This window comes from Sus scrofa, chromosome X, assembly GCF_000003025.6.
Source record: "Sus scrofa isolate TJ Tabasco breed Duroc chromosome X, Sscrofa11.1, whole genome shotgun sequence".
Taxonomy (NCBI): Eukaryota; Metazoa; Chordata; class Mammalia; order Artiodactyla; family Suidae; genus Sus; species Sus scrofa.
Window position 1 is genome coordinate 4,613,422 of NC_010461.5, and position 19,471 is coordinate 4,632,892.

Genomic DNA, 19,471 nt, shown 5'->3' on the forward strand with positions numbered 1-19,471 from the left:
AAAAAAACAGTCATGTTTGCTTATTGCAGTTGTTGGCTATTGCTGCCGTGACAAGTTACCACAAAGGCAGAGGCTAGAACAACACAGATGGATGATCCTGGGGTCTGGTCCTGGGGTCCGGATCCAGCCCGTGTCTCAGCCAGGCAAACGTCCAGCTGTGCGTCAGGCTGCATGCCTTCTCGGGGCTCTGGGGGGAGTCCGCTATCTGCTCATTCAAGCATTGGTGGATGACAGTTCCATCGGCTGTAGGACTGAGGTCCTTCTGCCTCGGGGGCTGCCTTAGTGCCCTCCGGTCTCACAACCAGCGGGGTCTCCACTTTTAAGGACACGCGTGCTGAGTTTGGGTCTGCCCGGTAACCCTCCCCACCTCAGGACCCTCAGTTATCATCACATCCACACAATCCCTTTTGCCGTGAGAAGCCACATTCACGGGTCCCAGGGTCTGTGTACACACACCTCTGGGGCATCTTCCTCAATCGACTGCTCCCCGTGAGAGCAGTCGAGCGGGGGAGGGCGATGTGTATGGGGTAGGGCAGGGCTCTCAAGTGACCTGGACTGTGATCCCAGCTGGGCCAGAACTAGCTCAACCCTTCTGCTCAGATCACTGAACGTCGAGGATCCAGTTTCTCTGTTCTTTCAAGTGATACCACCTCAGTTCCCTGGTTTATTCCTTCGCACTCATTCACGGAACACGCTGATGGAGCTGGCACTGTGCCAGGGGCGGAGACGACAGCAGTGGACAGAGCAGAGCCGTCCCTGCCCCCCTGGAGCTTCCTTTCTAGTGAAGGAAGACAGACAGAAACTAAGTAAACAGAGCTGTAAGATACACAGTATGCAGCCCAGGGCTAAGTGGGGGTGGGGGAGGAGGATAAAAAACCTCAGAGGCTCTGCCGCTGACACACAGATACAGAGGAGCCAGGGACAGACTCAATGAAAAGGCAGTGGCTGTGGGTAGAACTCCCTTCTTTTTTTCCTTTCCGCTTGCACCCTCAGCACATGGAAGGTCCCAGGGATGGAATCTGAGCCACAGCTGTGGCAACATTGTATCCTTGACTCACCTTCCCCTCCCCAGTGGTAGTTGGATTCTTAACCTATCCCGCCACAGGGGCAACTCCCCCAACTCGTGTTTTTGATATGATGACAGCATCTTGTCCCCTTACAAGCCAGACAGGCATTCTAATCCACCGAGAGCCTGACCTATCAGTATGGGTGTTGATGCTCATGATAACTCACACACTCTTTACATTTTTTAAGACTACCTAAGACTGTAAATGACATTATAGAACAATTCTTTTTCTAAGCTGGAACGACTTAATGTTTAAGCAAGAGGCTGGCGTAATTGGCACACCAAGTGAAAATATTCTAATCCCTTAAGTCACAAAGTAATTTGACTTGTCAGTTCAACATCTCATTAAGCATTTCACATCATATCGTTTGAATGCAAAACCTGCAGAGTGAGAGTCGATAGTAAAAAAATCAACGCATTTATCATGTACTTCGGGTGGAACGTGCAGCGCTCACGATTCATCTATCACCTTCCGCTGTATCGAAACACATGTTCTCTGCATCACCTAAGGCTGGCTAGGATTCCCACAAAAGGACAAAGAGAAACATCCCCTGGCTTTTCTACGAAAAAAGCACCTCTTCCAATTTTAAAATATTTACTGTACTACTGAGCAACTGGGCTTTCTCTGCAGATCAACTGAAGCATCTCCCAGAGATGATCAATTCTCAACCAACCAACTTGCACCTGTGTTTGGATAAAAAGGGCTTGAAAACAAAACGGAAGAAATGAAAGGAACATGAGAAGGAAGAGCTGAGACCTGGATTCCCTCCGGTCATCAGTACAGCTTGGGGTGTGTCCTGTGAAATCCTTCCGCCCATTTCTTCTGCTCCCAAAGCAACGAAATGACAGTAATCACACAGGTCCTGCCTGATTTATGGAGGGACTACATACAATAGCACATGCACTGCAGTTCCACCTCATGGCTGAGCGGTAACGAATCTGACTAGTATCCACGAGGAGGCAGGTTCAATCCCTGGCCTCACTCAGTGGGTTAAGGATCCGGCATTATTGTGAGCTGTGGTGGAGGTTGCAGATGCCGCTTGGATCTTGCATTGCTGTGGCTGAGGTGCAGGCCGGCAGCTGCAGCTCTGATTCAACCCCTAGCCTGGGAACTTCCATGCACTGCAGGTGCAGCTGTAAAAAGCCAAAAAAAAAAAAAAAGAAAAGAAAACAGCACATGTACGAGGTCTTCCATAAACAGCAAAGTATTACCCGCACCAGAGTAAGGACCTGTTACTGCTACAGAGCTAAGTATGCGTGCTGCTAGTCACAAAGAAAAACACTGAGCTGCTTTGGAGGTTTCTGGGAGCTGCCTGCCTGGAGGTGGGTCCGCTTCTCAGCCAGCTGACTTAGGGAGCACCTCCCAGGCATGATGTACAAGGCAGGATCTTACGACACTGGGCTGCTCCGCGCAGGGGAGAAGGGTGCCCAGCAGCGCTTGCGGACTTCCGCCAAGGAGAAATGCGCCCCTTACCTGAATGAGGTCCTCTCTGGAGGGAAAGCTGGAGACCAGGTAGTTCTCTCTGGTCCTGGTGCTGGTGATGGACACGTGGAGGCGGTGGTGGGCCAGCTCGTGCGCGTTGGGAGGGAGAATCGACTCCATTCCACTCCTGGAGGAGGAGACGGGACCCCAGGTGGGCTGCACCCCACAGGCTGGAGACCCAAGGAAGAGCCCAGAGACAGCGACAGGGACACCGATGGTTTACTGCATGGGGGAACCTTACACATCTAGAGCAAAAGGGTCCAAGAAAAATGGAGCAACACCCCAGGGTGCGGGAGAAAGCAGGCTGAACGTAGCAACAACCTGGGCTGGGGGAGAAGGAGACTACCGTTTATAAGGGAAATTGGCAACTGATGAGAGGTTGGCTCATCTGTTACCAGGGAAACCAGCCACCCACAGCCCCTCAGGTTAACAACCACCACCCGGGCAGATGTTTCCCTTTAATAAACTAGCAGGTGGGGTCGTTCTGGCCTGAGGATTAGAACCATCACCATCTGGGGTGGGGTGGGGTTGCCAGCGTGCTGGGGTGAGTGGGGAGAACAGCCTTCTTGAGTGGCTGGACCACACATGGCACGATTCACCTTTAATTACTGACCGCCCTGTAAACATTTCAGCAGAGGGAACGCTGACTGAGCTTGCGACAGACTATCCAGGACATGCTCTGTTTTCACATGCTTTTATGGGGGGTGTGGCGGGGTGGACTATGTATATACCTCAATCGGCCCATGAAATCATAGCCGGGGGTTACTGCTCCAAACCACTGCCTTCGGATTTCCTCGGCAAAGTTGTAGGTGAACGCGTTACACTCCTGAAAAAAAAAATTAATAGCTGACCCTACTTTTTGTCAAGAGAAAATGTCATTCGGGTTCCAGAACTCTGGGCCCATTACACAAGGCAGCTGGACGCTATAAACCTAACCGTGGATGCTGTAGGGTGCACTCTTTCACAGGTTCTCCAGTCCCTACCACTCCTGGGCCCTCCCCCACCACTCCTGGGCCCTCCCCCACCACTCCTGGCTCCTCCCCACCACTCCTGGCTCCTCCCCCACCACTCCTGGTCCTCCCCACCACTCCTGGTCCTCCCCCACCACTCCTGGCTCCTCCCCCACCACTCCTGGTCCTCCCCACCACTCCTGGCTCCTCCCCACCACTCCTGGGCCCTCCCCACCACTCCTGGTCCTCCCCACCACTCCTGGCTCCTCCCCCACCACTCCTGGCTCCTCCCCCACCACTCCTGGTCCTCCCCCACCACTCCTGGCTCCTCCCCCACCACTCCTGGGCCTCCCCCACCACTCCTGGTCCTCCCCCACCACTCCTGGGTCCTCACCCACCACTCCTGGGCCTCCCTCACCACTCCTGGGCCCTCCCCCACCACTCCTGGCTCCTCCCCACCACTCCTGGCCCTCCCCACCACTCCTGGCTCCTCCCCCACCACTCCTGGTCCTCCCCCACCACTCCTGGCTCCTCCCCACCACTCCTGGTCCTCCCCCACCACTCCTGGCTCCTCCCCCACCACTCCTGGGCCCTCACCCACCACTCCTGGTCCTCACCCACCACTCCTGGTTCCTCACCCACCACTCCTGGTCCTCCCCACCACTCCTGGGTCCTCCCCACCACTCCTGGGCCCTCCCTCACCACTCCTGGCCCTCCCCCACCACTCCTGGGTCCTCCCTCACCACTCCTGGGTCCTCCCCCACCACTCCTGGCCCTCCCCCACCACTCCTGGGTCCTCCCCACCACTCCTGGGTCCTCCCTCACCACTCCTGGGTCCTCCCCCACCACTCCTGGGCCCTCCCTCACCACTCCTGGCCCTCCCCCACCACTCCTGGGTCCTCCCTCACCACTCCTGGCCCTCCCCACCACTCCTGGGTCCTCCCCCACCACTCCTGGCTCCTCCCCCACCACTCCTGGCCCTCCCCCACCACTCCTGGGTCCTCCCCCACCACTCCTGGGCCCTCCCCACCACTCCTGGTCCTCCCCACCACTCCTGGGCCCTCCCTCACCACTCCTGGCCCTCCCCCACCACTCCTGGGTCCTCCCTCACCACTCCTGGGTCCTCCCCCACCACTCCTGGGCCCTCCCTCACCACTCCTGGCCCTCCCCCACCACTCCTGGGTCCTCCCCCACCACTCCTGGCCCTCCCCCACCACTCCTGGGTCCTCCCTCACCACTCCTGGGTCCTCCCCACCACTCCTGGTCCTCCCCCACCACTCCTGGGCCCTCCCTCACCACTCCTGGCCCTCCCCCACCACTCCTGGGTCCTCCCTCACCACTCCTGGTCCTCCCCCACCACTCCTGGGCCCTCCCCCACCACTCCTGGTCCCTCACCCATCACTCCTGGTCCCTCACCCACCACTCCTGGTCCCTCACCCACCACTGCTCTTCCTTCATTATTTTCTCCTGGTCCCCTGGCTAGCTTTGTATTCTCTTAATGCCAATCTTTTTTTTTTTTTTTTTTTTTTTTTTTTAACCACCTCAAAGAGCTTGGCCCACCTGTGGAAAATCCTTGATGGCTGGATTCTAATTCTAATTGAGCACATTCTTCTGCAGATTTCTCCAACACAATGAATCTCCTCTCCCACCCAGATTCTGGGCAGCAGTGCCCATAAAGGACAACACCCACAACAGAGGAGGCAGTCCTGAGGACTGCGGACTGCAAATAGCAAATCTGGGTCTGTGGAGCTCAGCCTCGGGCATGAATATGCAGTAAAAGTTCTGCAGTGCGTGGGGCGGGGGTGGAGAGGCTAAGAGGCAGCCAGCGCAGGGACCCACTCCTGTGGCCTCTGTGGGCTCATCTGCACGTAGCAGTGGAAGGTGGGCAGAAGCCCGCACTTGGCAGGGAAGAAAACGGAAAGGGTTTAACTAGCTTTCCCACCCTGTCAGCAAAACTCATGTCAGAACCAGGATTTGAAGGCAGGTCTGTCTTTCAGTTATGAGTTTGTCCAGTCTATACGCTTCTGGGCCCCAGGCACTGGGCAGGCCTGGGAAAGGCAGAGAAGGAGGTACCCAGAGCCTGTGCCCTCCTGTGAGGGAGGGCCCCGGGTGAGTAGGGGGCGGAGTGCTGGGGCACCCGTGGGAGGGAGATCCAGACCCCCTCCCCCCCCCCAGAGATGTCCAGGTGAGTCCCCGGCACCTGTGAGTATGCCCTCTCAGGTAGCAAAGGGGACTGTCCAATGCTGTGATTAAGGCAGAGGTTCTGAGATGAGGAGATGCTCCTGGATCACGTGGGGGAGTCCAATGTAATCACGGGGGGGGGGGGCAGGGGTGTCAGACTGGAGAGATGTGAAGAGGCTATGCTTAGGACTTTGCGGATGGAGGGAGGGGCCATGAGCCAGGGAATGCAGGCAGCCCCTGGAAACTGGAGACGCCGCAGACACACAGTCCTCCAGAGGCTCCGGAGAAGCTGGACCCTGCTGACACTTTGATTTTAGACAGTGAGACATTTTCGGATGGAGGACCCCCAGAACTGTTAGAAGATACGCATGTGTTGTTTTAAGCCGCTAAGTGTAGGGTCAGCTGTTTCGGCAGGGACTAATACATCAGCAACTTCACTGGGCTCCAACATGATGCTTAGGCTGAGACCTAAGATACAGACACGCGTTCCTGTTGTGGCTCTGCAGGTTAAGAATCCAACTAGTATCCGTGAGGATGCGGGTTCCACCCCTGGCCTCGGTCACTGGGTTAAGGATCCGGCATTGCCGTGAGCTGTGGTGTAGGTCACAGATGCAGCTCGGATCTGGCGTGGCTGTGGCACAGACCTCAGCTGCAGCTCTGATTATCAAATCACGTTCAAATCACGTTCCCCTCACTTGGGAATGTCCATATGCCGCAGGTGCAGCCCTAAAATGAAAATAAAATAACAAATAAGCAAAACAAAAAACAGGGGGTGGACAGGAGATGGAGGCGGAAGAGGCCAACAGGCAGAGACCACAGTGAAAAAAGTGTGGACTGAAACGTGAACGGCGTCCTCAGGCAGCCAGGAGAGGGCGAGGGTCCCCCTGGAACTGGGAGGCGTACTCAGAAAGCTGCACCCCATCCTGAGTCAACAGGGAGCCTGGGGTGTGGGAGGGGAGGTGGCCCGCCAATGTATTTAGGGAAATCCCTCTGGGAGCTGAGACAGGCAGCAACAGGAGGGCGCAGGCCTGCCTGTCAAGGCTTGTGCCGACTTCCAGGTGAGAGACGAGTGGCCCCGCATGTGTGCTCTTGCTACTAAGGCAGCCTGCCCACCCAGCTTATTTTCTTGTGTTAATTTTAATCACACACACACACACACACACACTCCTGACCAGACTGGAAACGTATTAAGGCAGGATGTCCTCGTCTTTGCATCAGTTCCCCGCTGCGTCTAAGGCCCTGCCTTGCCAATCATGAGGGCTGAGGAATGGCTGGCAGGGCTGAGCTTCTAACAGCTCAACGTCTAAATCTGCCTACCACCGAAAATACGCCCGGCAGCATCAGGTGTTCCTCTTCATTATACGTGCACAAGCTCGGAACCAGATTAATGACTCGCATCTTTGTCACACCACCACCAAGCTCGAGGAACTTAGAGCATCAGGGAGAACTGAGCTAACGGGGACCCGAGTAGGTAGAAAAGTGGTTTGCTTTAAAAAAAAAAAAAAAAAATCACAGCACTCCTGCAAAGGGTAGATTTTGAGCACTAAAAAGAAAAGGAACAAAACCTCAAGTCAAATGGCTGAAAACTTCCTCAGAGAAAGGAGCAAGGCAGATGATGCCTTAGGTACATTCAGAGACTCATTCCCCACCTGCTCACGTGAGCACCCAATACCACCCCTCAGGTCTTACCAATGCAGTGAGACCTCGCGACGGGCTCACCACATTAGCGAAGATATAAATACGAGCAGGTAATCGGACTGACGTCAAGTCTCAAATTCAAGGAAAGGATTCAGTGTTTCAACATCACAGAGAAGGGGCTGTACGTTCACAAATCCTGCCAATTCTCAATCATGCCTGATGTGTTTCTAAACCTGCTGCGGAGTCCAAACCCGAAGGATGCAACGCCAGAGCTCAAGGTTTGCTCCCACCTGAAGGAAAGACCGCACTGAACAGGGGGTAAACCACCCCTCGGAGCCCCCTGCTTCAGAAAGAAAATGGGATTGCAATTCAAACCCCATGATTGTGCTGGTTTGGGCGGAGTTTTCACACTTTATCCTTTCCCAGATCATGGGTTCTCGTCTGTACATTCTCTAAAGCTTTCCATCCCTTTTCTAGTACATAAAGACTGGAATAAAAGTGGATTTCTGAATAACTGGGCTCCAGTCCAGGTTGTCTTCTATAAGCTGCTCACCATAAATTTGAAAACAAGACTTTTGACATTCAAAATGTTGTGGTTTTGAAAATTTAAATGCGACCACGTCATTCTTGGGCATGGAAGAGTTAATCACTATTTGATTACTGCTCCAAGCCACTAGAAAATGTAATTAACTCCTATTCTTCACCTGCAGAAGCCAGAATGCAGGATGGCTGTCTAGAAGCAGAAAACTGATTAAAAACACAGATTGCATTAACAGAAATATTTTATGAGGCTTATTTTTATTACTTCTAGATAAACTGCTGGGAGTTCAGGGCTTCTTCTTACTGTGAGAATGAAAAACAAATTAAATTCCAATAGCATTCCACTTAAAAGAAATGACTAGGCTGCCTTCTAGTCTACACACCTGTCTGTAAATAGGAGCAAGCAAAGAGTGACCAGCCACTCCTTCAAGGCCCTGAGAAAAGCCTGTGCTCTTCGCATGGTCAGTTCAGGGAGAAATATCCTTTGCTTGAAGGAAACAAAGCTGGACTCGTAAGACTAAACAGTCAGAGTAACGTAAGGCATTTTATTTCCTTATCCTGTTGTCACCGTCAATAATCTTTTCTAAATGCAGAGCACATATCCCTAATGACTATATTTTAAAAGAAGTCTTAACCTTTTCCGTTTCCCAGGCAAAGGATTTTTTCTCGGCAGTTAGCACAGCTAACACTCATCTTCGTTGTTAAGGTGTAATTTCTTGATGAGAAACACAGCCTCGTTACTACTTAATTACCTCTATTTTTTCTGGTGCAGTTAGCAGGACGGAAGCAACCAAGGAACCAGCAGAAGCCCCGGCAAAGGCCTGGACATCCTTCAGGAGCTTTTTGCCGTGTTTGCAAAGTGCAGATGCTGCCCCCAAGTGGTAAATCCCCAGAAACCCACACGCTGCGAAGGACAAGTTGATGTGCTTCATAATAGCTGTGAAAATGGCAAGACAGAAAAAAGAAAGATGCTTGAAACTAGAATACTTTGCTCCCCTCCTGGTGTAGTCTTCTGTTACTCATCGATCCAAGGCTTTCTTTTAATACATAATTCTCTGCTCTAAGCACAATTAAAGTCTCATTAGACATCCCAGTCTTTCAAGGAAGTATTTTTCCTGCCCATGTCTCACCTTGACCCAATGTAATCCTATTAATTAAAATAATTACAACAGTCCATATTTGCTCAGTACATAGACAGTGCAATCTACTTTTTAATTACTTGGTAAAAACCAAATGGAGAAATGACAAGGCATTTGGTCTTTTTTCTTGATCCTTTGAAACTGTTTTGGGGGGTGGGCTATTGCAGAAAGATAACATCTCTAGAGACCTCTAGCAAATTCCAAATGAACAACACATTTATACTTTGCAAGTGCACCAGTAAATTTAAAATAGACGTCCGTTTTTGCTTTTAAAAAATAGATGCTCACAATTATTCAATAAGGCAATATGCAGTTATTCAACAATGAAATATATTTCACAGCTAATTTTATCACGACAAAAGGAGCTCCTTGGCGGGCAAGGGCAATCGAAGGCTCAAAGAAATGCTGTTATCACCTGATACTTGCAATAGATTTAACTGTAAAGCTCTATTTCTCGAAACCTCAGTGGGCATGATTTCAGCACCTGTATGAAACAGTGCCTCCCTCCAACACTGCTCACTTGGAAGCCCTTCCTGGGAAGGCGAGGGGGCGGGGGAGGGGCAGGACCCTGATTCTGGGACCTTCACATTAGGCACTTGGCCCGACCTGAAACTTAGGAATCTCAGGCAGTTGATCTGATGCACGGAGCCAGGCCCTGCGCAAAAAGGAGGCTCAGTCACCGCAGCCTAACCCCGACTCTGGTTTAATTTCTCCAGATTGGAGGAGGTAGAATACCGTGGGTGCTCAGGCTCCAGGGGCCGGCCAGGGCATGCAGGCCCAGTGTTCCCCTCCCCAGGGCCTGGGGCAGGGCGGCAAGGGTCGCCGCTCCATCAGCCCCAAAGCGGCCCTCTCGGACTCAGCCGGGAGCCACCACTGAGGCCAGAACCCGCCCCTCGCCCGCCTCCACCCTCCCTCCCCTTCCCTCCCCTCCCCTACCAATGCAGGCTTGAAGCACTTCCGCGTTGGCAGCACCCCCCGCGTCCCCTAAACCGGAAGGCGGGGCCGGGCCGTCACTCAATGTGGCCCCGCCTATCAGGGCCGGACCCCGAGCGCCTTGCGCCCGCCCAGAAAGGTTGCGGAGAAGAAGTGGAGCCCGGGTACCCGCGCAGGTCTGTGACGTCATCACGTCCACGCGAGCGAGCGCTAGGCCCGCCTGCTCTATTTAAGTCGCGGGACTCAATATGGCGGCGCGCGCTCGGCCGCTTGACCCCGGTGTCCCCTAAAGCGGGTAAGGGATGAAACTTTCTCATCTCGAGTCATGCTGTTTTCGGAAACGTAGGGATGCGTTTTAATCCCTATGCGCCACCCGCGGGTCGGCCCTCACCTGCGAGTCGGCTGACCGTGAAAGACCCTCACTTGCTGTGCACCGGAAGGGCTTGGTCTTCTTGGCCTCTGTTTCCCGGAAGTGGTTTCCCTCCACCTCCTCAGGAGGGCCGGCCTTCCCTAAGGGCGGAGTCTAGGGCTTCTTTGGGACTGAATATGCATTAGCTTTTGGAAGTCCAGCTATGATTTTCCCCTAAGCATTGTTACAAAGGCCGGACTGCGGCTCTGGGCACCGTTCACATCCTCGGCCGCCTTTGGCTTTGTGACCTTGGGCCGGTTGTATAAGCTCTCTGAGCTTCCCAGGTGACTTCTCTGCAAAGTGGGCTGGTAACGCCCGAGTTGGTGCTAAATCCTAAAGTTCATGCTGCGAACCGGTCCCTCAACAGATCAGCCTCTGTTTGGTCTGCTGGCAGGCCCCACGGGCTCCTGAGAGACGTGAGAAGCAGCTTTGTATGGGAGCCACCTCTGCTCGCGTTTCCACCCAGAATCAAAGGACTGACCATTCTTTCAATCCCTAAGCGGTGTCTTTTCTATCTAATCCTAATAACCAAGCCTGGAGGAATTGTAGACTTTCTGGTTAAAGGTTCAACAGGTCTCCTCGTTTAAGGATAGAGTTAAGTCTCAGTGAAGCTACAGAGGAGAATCTGAAAAATGCAAATGTTACTACCTTAACCGAAAGAGGGAGGAGGGGGCGCTTTCCTAAATGGCCTTTACCTTGGACCTTTTCTTTCTCCTGGCATTTGGGCTGCCAAGGATCTTGCTTCTGCCCCACCAACACACTGAAAGCAAGAGCTCTTGACGTGATGACTAAGGAATAGAATTTGGTTTTCATTCGGAGACAGCTGATTCTGAAGCCATCTTAAAGCCTAAGCATAGCACAACTGCATTCATGATTCTATGAATTCTTCCTACCATTGGAACTTAGGGAAGGGGAGAGGAAGTGTGCATCTAGGAAATGTGGAAGGACACGCTCTTCCTTCTTTCATCCTTCCGCTGCCTTCTAACTCTGTGGTCGAGTGTGGTCTTCCCAGGAGAGCATCTTCCAGGAAACTTATTAGAAAGGAAGAACCCCAGGCCTCATTTCACATCTGAAGCAGAGTCTGCCTTGTAGCCGACTCCTCAGCCATTGCTAGGCATGCTAAAGTTGACGAGGCCGTGGTTTAACTCCTGGGGTGGTCTGGTTTAAAGTGATGAGATGGCATCAAAGATGACGGAAGGACAGAGTCAGCAGAGCCAGAATTTGGGGCAGTGGAGGCAGAGCACCTATTTCCTGCATTTGGGCACTGCCAGCAGGTTGATTCAGAAGATGGGTGAAAAATTTGTTCCTGGGGTAGCAGGAGGAGCATCACGACTTTGGAATCGTTTGCTTAAAAGAAGGATGAGCTTGGCTGTTCATACCATACATCCCGGTAAGTGAGATCCTACCAAATTTAAGTCTCCTGGAAAGTGTTCACAAAGCTCTGTAATTTAATTTTTATCACTTGATTGATTGATTGGTCTTTTTCGGGCCGCACCTGCGGCGTATGGAGGTTCCCAGGCTAGGGGTCGCGTCGGAGCCACAGCAACACCAGCTCCGAGCCATGTCTGCGACCTACACCACAGCTCACGGCAATGCCAGATCCTTAACCCACTGAGCAAGACCAGGGATCAAACCCCCCAACCTCATGGCTCCTAGTTGGATTTTTTTCCACTGCGCCACGAGGGGAACTCCCCCTATCACTTTAAAACTCTAAAAAAACTCTTCTCCTTTCTGCCTTCTGCTCTATAGCATGTCTACATGCAAGTAATTAAAAACTTCAGTTTCCTAAGGTGAGGAAGAATATCAGGTTCATTTATCAAATTCAATCATGTTTGTTTTCCTAGTCTTAGCACCATCCATAGCCCTTGGCGCATAGTGTATGATTAACGAATGTTTGGACCATTGTATTTAAGTAAACCACTCTGCTGATGTGGGTATAAAGTGGTTTAATTGCCCTTTAAGAACATTTTCCAGTAATTGCTTGTTTTCACAGCTCTAGTTTCCTTCACGATTTAGCTTTGAACTGGTTTATTTTTAGCCCTTGATCACATCTTCAGGAAGCATCCATTGTATAGCAAACAGTGGGCTGGGTCAGGGCACAAGAAGTGGACAAGAGTTCAGTTCTTCACGTAGGTCCTCGAGGGTGGGGAGGCAGTTGATGTGTAATTGCCGAAGCGTGATCATGTGCTAGTACAAAACCACACCGTGGGCGCCAGGTGTGCACACTGAACTGGGGAGCTGGAAGCCCTTAGCTCCGAGTGGGGCGGGGGAGGGGCACCTGCAAGAGCACCTGTCACAGAAAAAAAGTGCCCGGGCTTTTCCCTGTCTCCAGCTTCTTCCCACAAAAGGAGGAATCTGCGTGTTCTCCTGAAGAGAGAGAAAGGTACCGGGTAAAGGATGCTTGCCACCCCTGTACCCCGAGGACAGGGCCTCACCTCACAGATCTCTTGAGTATAATTTCCTGTTCCAGCCTACTGACCACACGGAGTTGTTTATTTTCCAACCTTGGCATCTTAACACGTGTGAATGCCTGTGGGACAAGCCATGGTTCTCTGTGACAACACCCTTATCCTCCCTCCCTTTGCCAGGTCCTCATCCCTGTCACCTCCTCCCAGAATCTTTTTGGTTGTTTTGTTTTGTTTTGAATTTAGGGCTGCGGCATTCCCGTCATGGTGCAGTAGAAACAAATCTGACTAGGAACCATGAGGTTGCAGATTTGATCCCTGGTGTTGCTCAGTGGGTTAAGGATCCAGCATTGCCGTGAGCTGTGATGTAGGTCGCAGATGCGGCTCAGACCTGGCATGGCTGTGGCTGTGGTGTAGGCCGGCAGCTGTAGCCCTGATTAGACCCCTAGCCTGGGAACTTCCATATGCCACGGGTGTAGCCCTAAAAACAAAACAAAGTTGAATAAATAAATAAGTAAAATTTAGGGCCACACCTGCGGCATATAGAAATTCCCAGGCTAGGGGTCAAATTGGAACTGCAGCTGCCCGTCTATACCACAGGCACAGCAACACAGGATCTGAGCCATATCAACGACCTACACCGAAGCTCGCAGCAGCACCGGATCCGTTAACCCACTGGGTGAGGCCAGGGATTGAACCTGCATCCTCTTGGATACTAGTTGATCCCCTAACCTGCTGAACCACAGTGGAAACTCTCTCCTCCCAGAATCTTGCATGGTGAACGGATGAACTTTAAAGATTAGATGCATAGGCTTTAATTTCAGGGGGTCTTGGCCACACTGTTGGAGCACACAGCAGCACCCTTTCCACGAGGGCATCAAGAGGATACCTCAGGTTGCCGGGACCTCTGTGCCAAGTTGAAATATTCCCTTGTTTTGCGGCCTGTGTGGAATCTTGAGAGAGGCGCTCCTGCTGTCATGGAGTAGGACATCCTTCTGAACCCGCAGAGAAAAAAGCTGCATCCCTTCCCATGCATCATTGTCTCTGTGGAGGAAGGGCAGGTGATCATGAGTGAATGCCACCCCATGGACAGAGCCAGCCTGAGGATGCTGGCAGTGTAGAGGGAATCAGCTGAGAAAGAGACAGAAGCTGGCCTCCTAGGTGTGATAGCATTCCTTGAGCCTGGGGATGCAGCTGTGACCACCCCTGGCTCATTCCAACACCACACCCATCTTTCTCTTCGTTTTCTTAAGTGGCTTAGAACGGAGTTTCTCAATCTTGCAAGCGAAGCAGTTTTCACTAATAGAAGCGTGTTTTTCATTGCACCTGTTTTCTGTCTGTTAGAAATTCCCTAGAAAAACTGACTCCTTGAAGGAAAACTGGGGGATTCTTTTTTAAATGGAAGGGTATTTTTTTTTTTTTTTGGTCTTTTTAGGGCCTCACCCATGGCATGTGGAAGTTCCCAGGCTAGGGATTGAATTGGAGCTGTAGCTGCTGGCCTACACTACAGCCACAGCAATGCTAGGTCTGAGCTGCATCTGCAACGACGTACACCACAGCTCATGGCAATGCAGGATCCTTAACCCATGGAGCAAGACCAGGGATTGAACCCACGTCCTCACCAATACTAGTCAGGTTCATTACTGCTGAGCCACAGTGGGAACTCCCTTTTTCAAAAAATATATCAATCATATGTGTAATATGTATTTCTATTTTATATGGACATCTGTGCTAATATATATGTAAATGTATAGATGTAAGCACTCTGATAACATCTGCAAACAATTCAAAATAGGCATCCTTAGGGAGGGTAGTTTCCTTGTGATTGGATACATCTCAGAATATGCAATAATCTGTAGCTTTTAAGGTGGCATGAAACTATCAAGCTGTTTCTAGTAAGGAGTAACATTTTAAAAAGTAACCTTTATTTATAACTTTTTAAAAATAACTTTAGTTTTAATTTAATGTGAAAGATTCCAAGTCTAATAGACACTGAACTGAGAAATGAAGATGAAAAGATTTTCTGAGTGTTTCTGTTCTTGTATTAGAATTACTTAACTGCAGAGCTTGGAATTTAGATTCTGTGTAAGCGTGAGATAGGGCAGTTCAGCTTTCAAAATTTTCATACTTAACTGATAGCTTTGATACAAAGAGGGTTTAGATATTTGGTAGCCAGGTGGTGGTGTCGTGGGGTGATGGCAAAAGTGCAGTACAAGATGCATTACAGAGTCCTAAATATTTTTAAAAGCCCAGTCAAGGAAAATCTGTGTCCTCTACCCTGTTTTCCTTGTTGCTAAAAACAGCTATGCCCTTGACCTGGCCGCTTGTGAGCCACAGTTTGTGCAGATGACTGGAAATGGCCCTTCTTGTTATCCTTCAGATAATTGTCTTCCAGTGGAGGAGATATATTGGGGAAATAATATCAGTGTCAAAAAAGTGGTGTCAGCTTTGGTACCTTCTGCTTCATCAAATTCACCAAAATACCACTCTGTTTTAATTTGGAGTACAGGATCTAATCATGACTGATGCCGTTATCAAAAGAAACACCCTAATTGCTAAAACATCCAATTATCCAATCACCTCATTTCAAAGGCAGAAAATGAGAATTCTGGTCTATTTTATTTTAATGTCTACTCGTATTTATTGGACTCTTATAATTAATAGTTATTATGCCTGTTGACTGCTCATTTCATGCCAGTCCTTTGTACCCATTGTCTCCTATGACTTCCAACGTGATGACAAGTGGGAATATATAATCAATGAAGATTTAGAGCTGAAGTGATTTTCCACATCCCCGCAGAGATTATCAGTTCAGGTCTCCCTAATTCCAAAGCCTGTGCACAGACCTTCCTTGCCTCCACTGGTTCAAAAATGAATTAGTGAGAGAGTAAGCTCTTATTATATGCCCAGCATGGTGCATGTGATAACCTTCTTATTCCTTCAGCTTTTTTTTTGGTCAGAATTTGTCTTTGGTCTTCATAGTTAGACAGTAAAAGTTTTAGGAGTTCCCGTTGTGGCTCAGGGGACTAAGGACCCTAGGTGAACTCTGTAGGATACTAGTTCAATCCCTGGCCTTGCTCAGTGAGTTACGTTTCTGGTGTTGCTGTGAGCTGGAACGTCATAGGTAGGAGATTCAGCTTGGATCCATTGTTGCTGTGGCTGTGGCGTAGGACTGCAGGTGCAGCTTTGATATTCGATCCCGCAGGTGTGGCTGAAAAAAGAAAAAAAGATTACTAAAAAGTGGTAAAAGTGCTTAATGTATGTGATGTATGTATTTATTTATAACATTTAGGAAACTTGTTTGCATCTGGAAAAGAAAACAAAAGCAAGTGTAGCAGTTAACTAAAGCTGCCCTTTCTGCACTTATCAATTATGACAACACCTCTTTCTGATTACTCCTCTTCCTGGAAGCTGTGTTATAAAGTAGCTTTTTGTAAAGAGCACATGCCTTTGCTCCATCTTTAAATAAACTTTATTTACTGTCTAACATATGACAAGGACTGAGTAGGCATTGGACAATTTTTTTAAAAAAATCCTGAGATACATTGTCCATTTTTATTTCACTGTTTTTTCTTGCTGAAATGTACTTTTACATCTTTCTATTCTATTAAGTCCTATTTAGTTTTCACAGCCTAAACAAACTGTTCTGCCTCAGTATATCTTTTTGGTTTCAATTAAGCGGCCTTCTGTCACTATTAATCACACCCTCCTCTTTGTTACCAGGCATGAGGAATTGTGATAGCATTTATTCTCTTTTAGTTTAGTGGGAAACGAGGGTGTCTCCACTTTCCATGTTCAAAGTGGGTGTGGAGGAAGGGCTGTCTTGTACTTCTTGGTTTTGGCTGACCTCTGGAACAGAGCTAACATGTAACACATGCTTATAAGAGTTGAGAATCTTTACTTGGTATGTTTCAGATATCTAACTGGCTTCAGCAAAAAGAAAATTGCTAGTTTAAACACTGGGAGGTTTAGAGGTAGGACTAGCTCTAGGTAAGGCTGGATCAGGGCATCCAGTGAGTGCTGGAAGGCCACTGTTAGGCCGTTTCCTGTTTGTCTTGTCTTCATTTCATTCTGCAGTGGGGACCTCCTCAGAAGGCTGCCGGCAGCCTCAGAGCCTCTTAGTGTATCAGTGGAAACCATCTTTCACTGCCCACTTTTTAAACTTGGAAAAGGGTTCCGACTGGTTCTGTTTTTGTCACATGCATGTCCCTGGAAGAATCGGCATGAACAGCAAATTGTGAAACAACAGTGTGGGCTACAGTGGGGTGGGCGAGTGCTGTGCAGATGATGGACAGACGTGAAGGCAGCTGTTGCCAGGTCCAGATGGAGCTGTTAGGCAGGCCTCCGTAGGCCAAGGCCTGGCCTAAATCAGCATGTCCACTGCAGTACCTGATAAATATTGGTTCAACTAGGCAAGCAAGAGTGCAGCTGTAATCTCTTCTAAAACAGAGAAATCTAGTCCTTTCAATATATAAAACTACCTGATACATATTCATCTGGCAAGTATGTCCCCCAGACACACAACAACACAGTTGCGATGTTTGGTGCATTGACAAGTTGGTTGCGGTTTTAGATATGTTTAGATGAACAGTACGTGCTATTTGGCATCCATGTTCACCACTGAATTAACAATATTTTGTTTGCTTTTTATGAATGCTATGGGCTGTTTGGGATGTTAAAGATGATACAATACTTTTGCTTACCAAGTCCTTGTAAATATTTGCCTGTGATGAATTTCCGTGTAGAAAGCTGTGGCTCTCAGAGTCCTAGCAAGGATCTTACCTAGGGTCCGAGAAGTAGATGCTGAATGAATGTTTGTTTCTGACAGCGGTGACGATAATGATAGAGCCCCTTCTACCTAAAATGTTTGGTAGCCTAGGAAGTGGTCTGAAATGTCTTCCCAGCTTCCCTTACTTCATAGCATTTTCTTTTTTTTTTTCTTTTGTCTTTTTGCCATTTCTAGGGCTGCTTCCCACGGCATACAGAGGTTCCAGGATAGGGGTCTAATTGGAGCTGTAGACGCCGGCCTACACCAGAGCCACGGCAACGTGGGATCCGAGCCGAGTCTGCAACCTACACCACAGCTCATGGCAATGCCAGATCCTTAACCCGCTGAGCAAGGCCAGGGATGGAACCCGCAACCTCATGGCTCCTAGTCAGATTCGTTAATCACTGCGCCACGATGGGAACTCCCATAGCATTTGGGAAAAGAGTATAGTCACCGTTTAGTAACTGTCCACTAATGTATTTTATACTTTATTTTAAAGTCATAGAAAAATACACCCCTCACATAAACTTAAAAAAAAAAATGCTTTGCAACATCTTCATAGAATTTCTCAGACAAAGGTGATAGGATCCTGGAGTTCCCTTGTGGCTCAGCAGGTTAAGAACCTGACTAGGAACCATGAGGCTAGTTTGTTCCCTGGCCTTGCTCAGTGGGTTAAGGACCCGGTGTTGCCACAAGCTGTGTTGTAAGTCGCAGCTGTGGCTCAGATCTGGTATTGCTATGGCTGTGGTGTAGGCTGACAGCTGTGGCTCTGATTCGACCCCGAGCCTGGGAACATCCATGTGCCATAGGTGCGGCCCTAAAAAATGAAAAAAAAAAAAAAAAAAAAAGATTTGATCCTAAACTGTACAGATGCATTCCCTTTTTGGAAAACGACAGAATGGGTCAGAAGTCCGAAATGGAGGTCAAAGTGAAATTTTGCAAGGATTCCGGCTGACGTGTAAAAGACAGCTGTAATTTCAGAATCTCCTCTTAGGGCTTGACTCCTCAGAAAACCAGCGGCAGAGTTGTGACTATTAGAATGGGATAGCGTTATGGAGCCATCCTTGTTGAATCGTGTGGATTCTCATGCACTATCCTAGATCCCAATTAGCAGGTGTGTTTAAAATGATGAACACAGAGAATTCATCCTGTAAATAAAAGCAGCGTAAGTTCCAAGTCATTCCAACAGCATCCACTGCTCGAGGAAGCAGCGTAAGTTCCAAGTCATTCCAACAGCATCCACTGCTCGGGGAAGCAGCGTAAGTTCCAAGTCATTCCAACAGCATCCACTGCTCGGGGAAGCAGCGTAAGTTCCAAGTCATTCCAACAGCATCCACTGCTCGGGGAAGCAGCGTAAGTTCCAAGTCATTCCAACAGCATCCACTGCTCGGGGAAGCAGCGTAAGTTCCAAGTCATTCCAACAGCATCCACTGCTCGGGGAAGCAGCGTAAGTTCCAAGTCATTCCAACAGCATCCACTGCTCGGGGAAGCAGCGTAAGTTCCAAGTCATTCCAACAGCATCCACTGCTCGGGGAAGCAGCGTAAGTTCCAAGTCATTCCAACAGCATCCACTGCTCGGGGAAGCAGCGTAAGTTCCAAGTCATTCCAACAGCATCCACTGCTCGGGGAAGCAGCGTAAGTTCCAAGTCATTCCAACAGCATCCACTGCTCGGGGAAGCAGCGTAAGTTCCAAGTCATTCCAACAGCATCCACTGCTCGAGGAAGCAGCGTAAGTTCCAAGTCATTCCAACAGCATCCACTGCTCGGGGAAGCCTGTCTCCAGGTGTTCCTGCCTAATATTAGTTTTGTGTTTCTAAATTCCTGCGTGGAAGCCAGAGAGCCCTCTTTATGTTGTCATTTTAGGAGCCAAGCTTTCTTTCCGATATTTTATCCTTTCTCTCCTCGCCTTGAGGGAGCATGCCTGCACGCTTCGTGTGCTTCTGAAGGGCCATGTTCTCA

At 49.6% G+C, this 19,471-nt stretch overlaps 1 protein-coding gene and 1 long non-coding RNA gene across 14 annotated transcripts in view; one reads left to right on the top strand and one right to left on the bottom strand.

The window, feature by feature from the left end:
• Window positions 1–10,410, bottom strand: part of PNPLA4 (patatin like phospholipase domain containing 4) — an 82,986-nt gene extending 72,576 nt beyond the window's left edge. For 9 of the 13 annotated variants that reach the window (XR_002340526.1, XR_002340525.1, XR_002340524.1 and 6 more), the window contains exons 1-4: window positions 9,934–10,073; window positions 8,611–8,795; window positions 3,281–3,375; window positions 2,541–2,676 (exon numbers count right to left, since the gene is read on the bottom strand). Coding sequence is in view for 9 of the 13 variants with exons in the window: in XM_021079432.1 (XP_020935091.1) it covers window positions 2,541–2,676; window positions 3,281–3,375; window positions 8,611–8,790 (411 nt within the window). In the remaining 4 variants the exon portion in view is untranslated. 13 annotated transcript variants of the gene reach the window in all.
• The window catches only part of LOC102166211, a 597,641-nt gene continuing 588,322 nt past the window's right edge, over window positions 10,153–19,471 (top strand). Inside the window, exon 1 of the long non-coding RNA XR_002340800.1 lies at window positions 10,153–10,225. This is a non-coding gene — a long non-coding RNA (uncharacterized LOC102166211). The remainder of the gene's footprint in view (window positions 10,226–19,471) is intronic.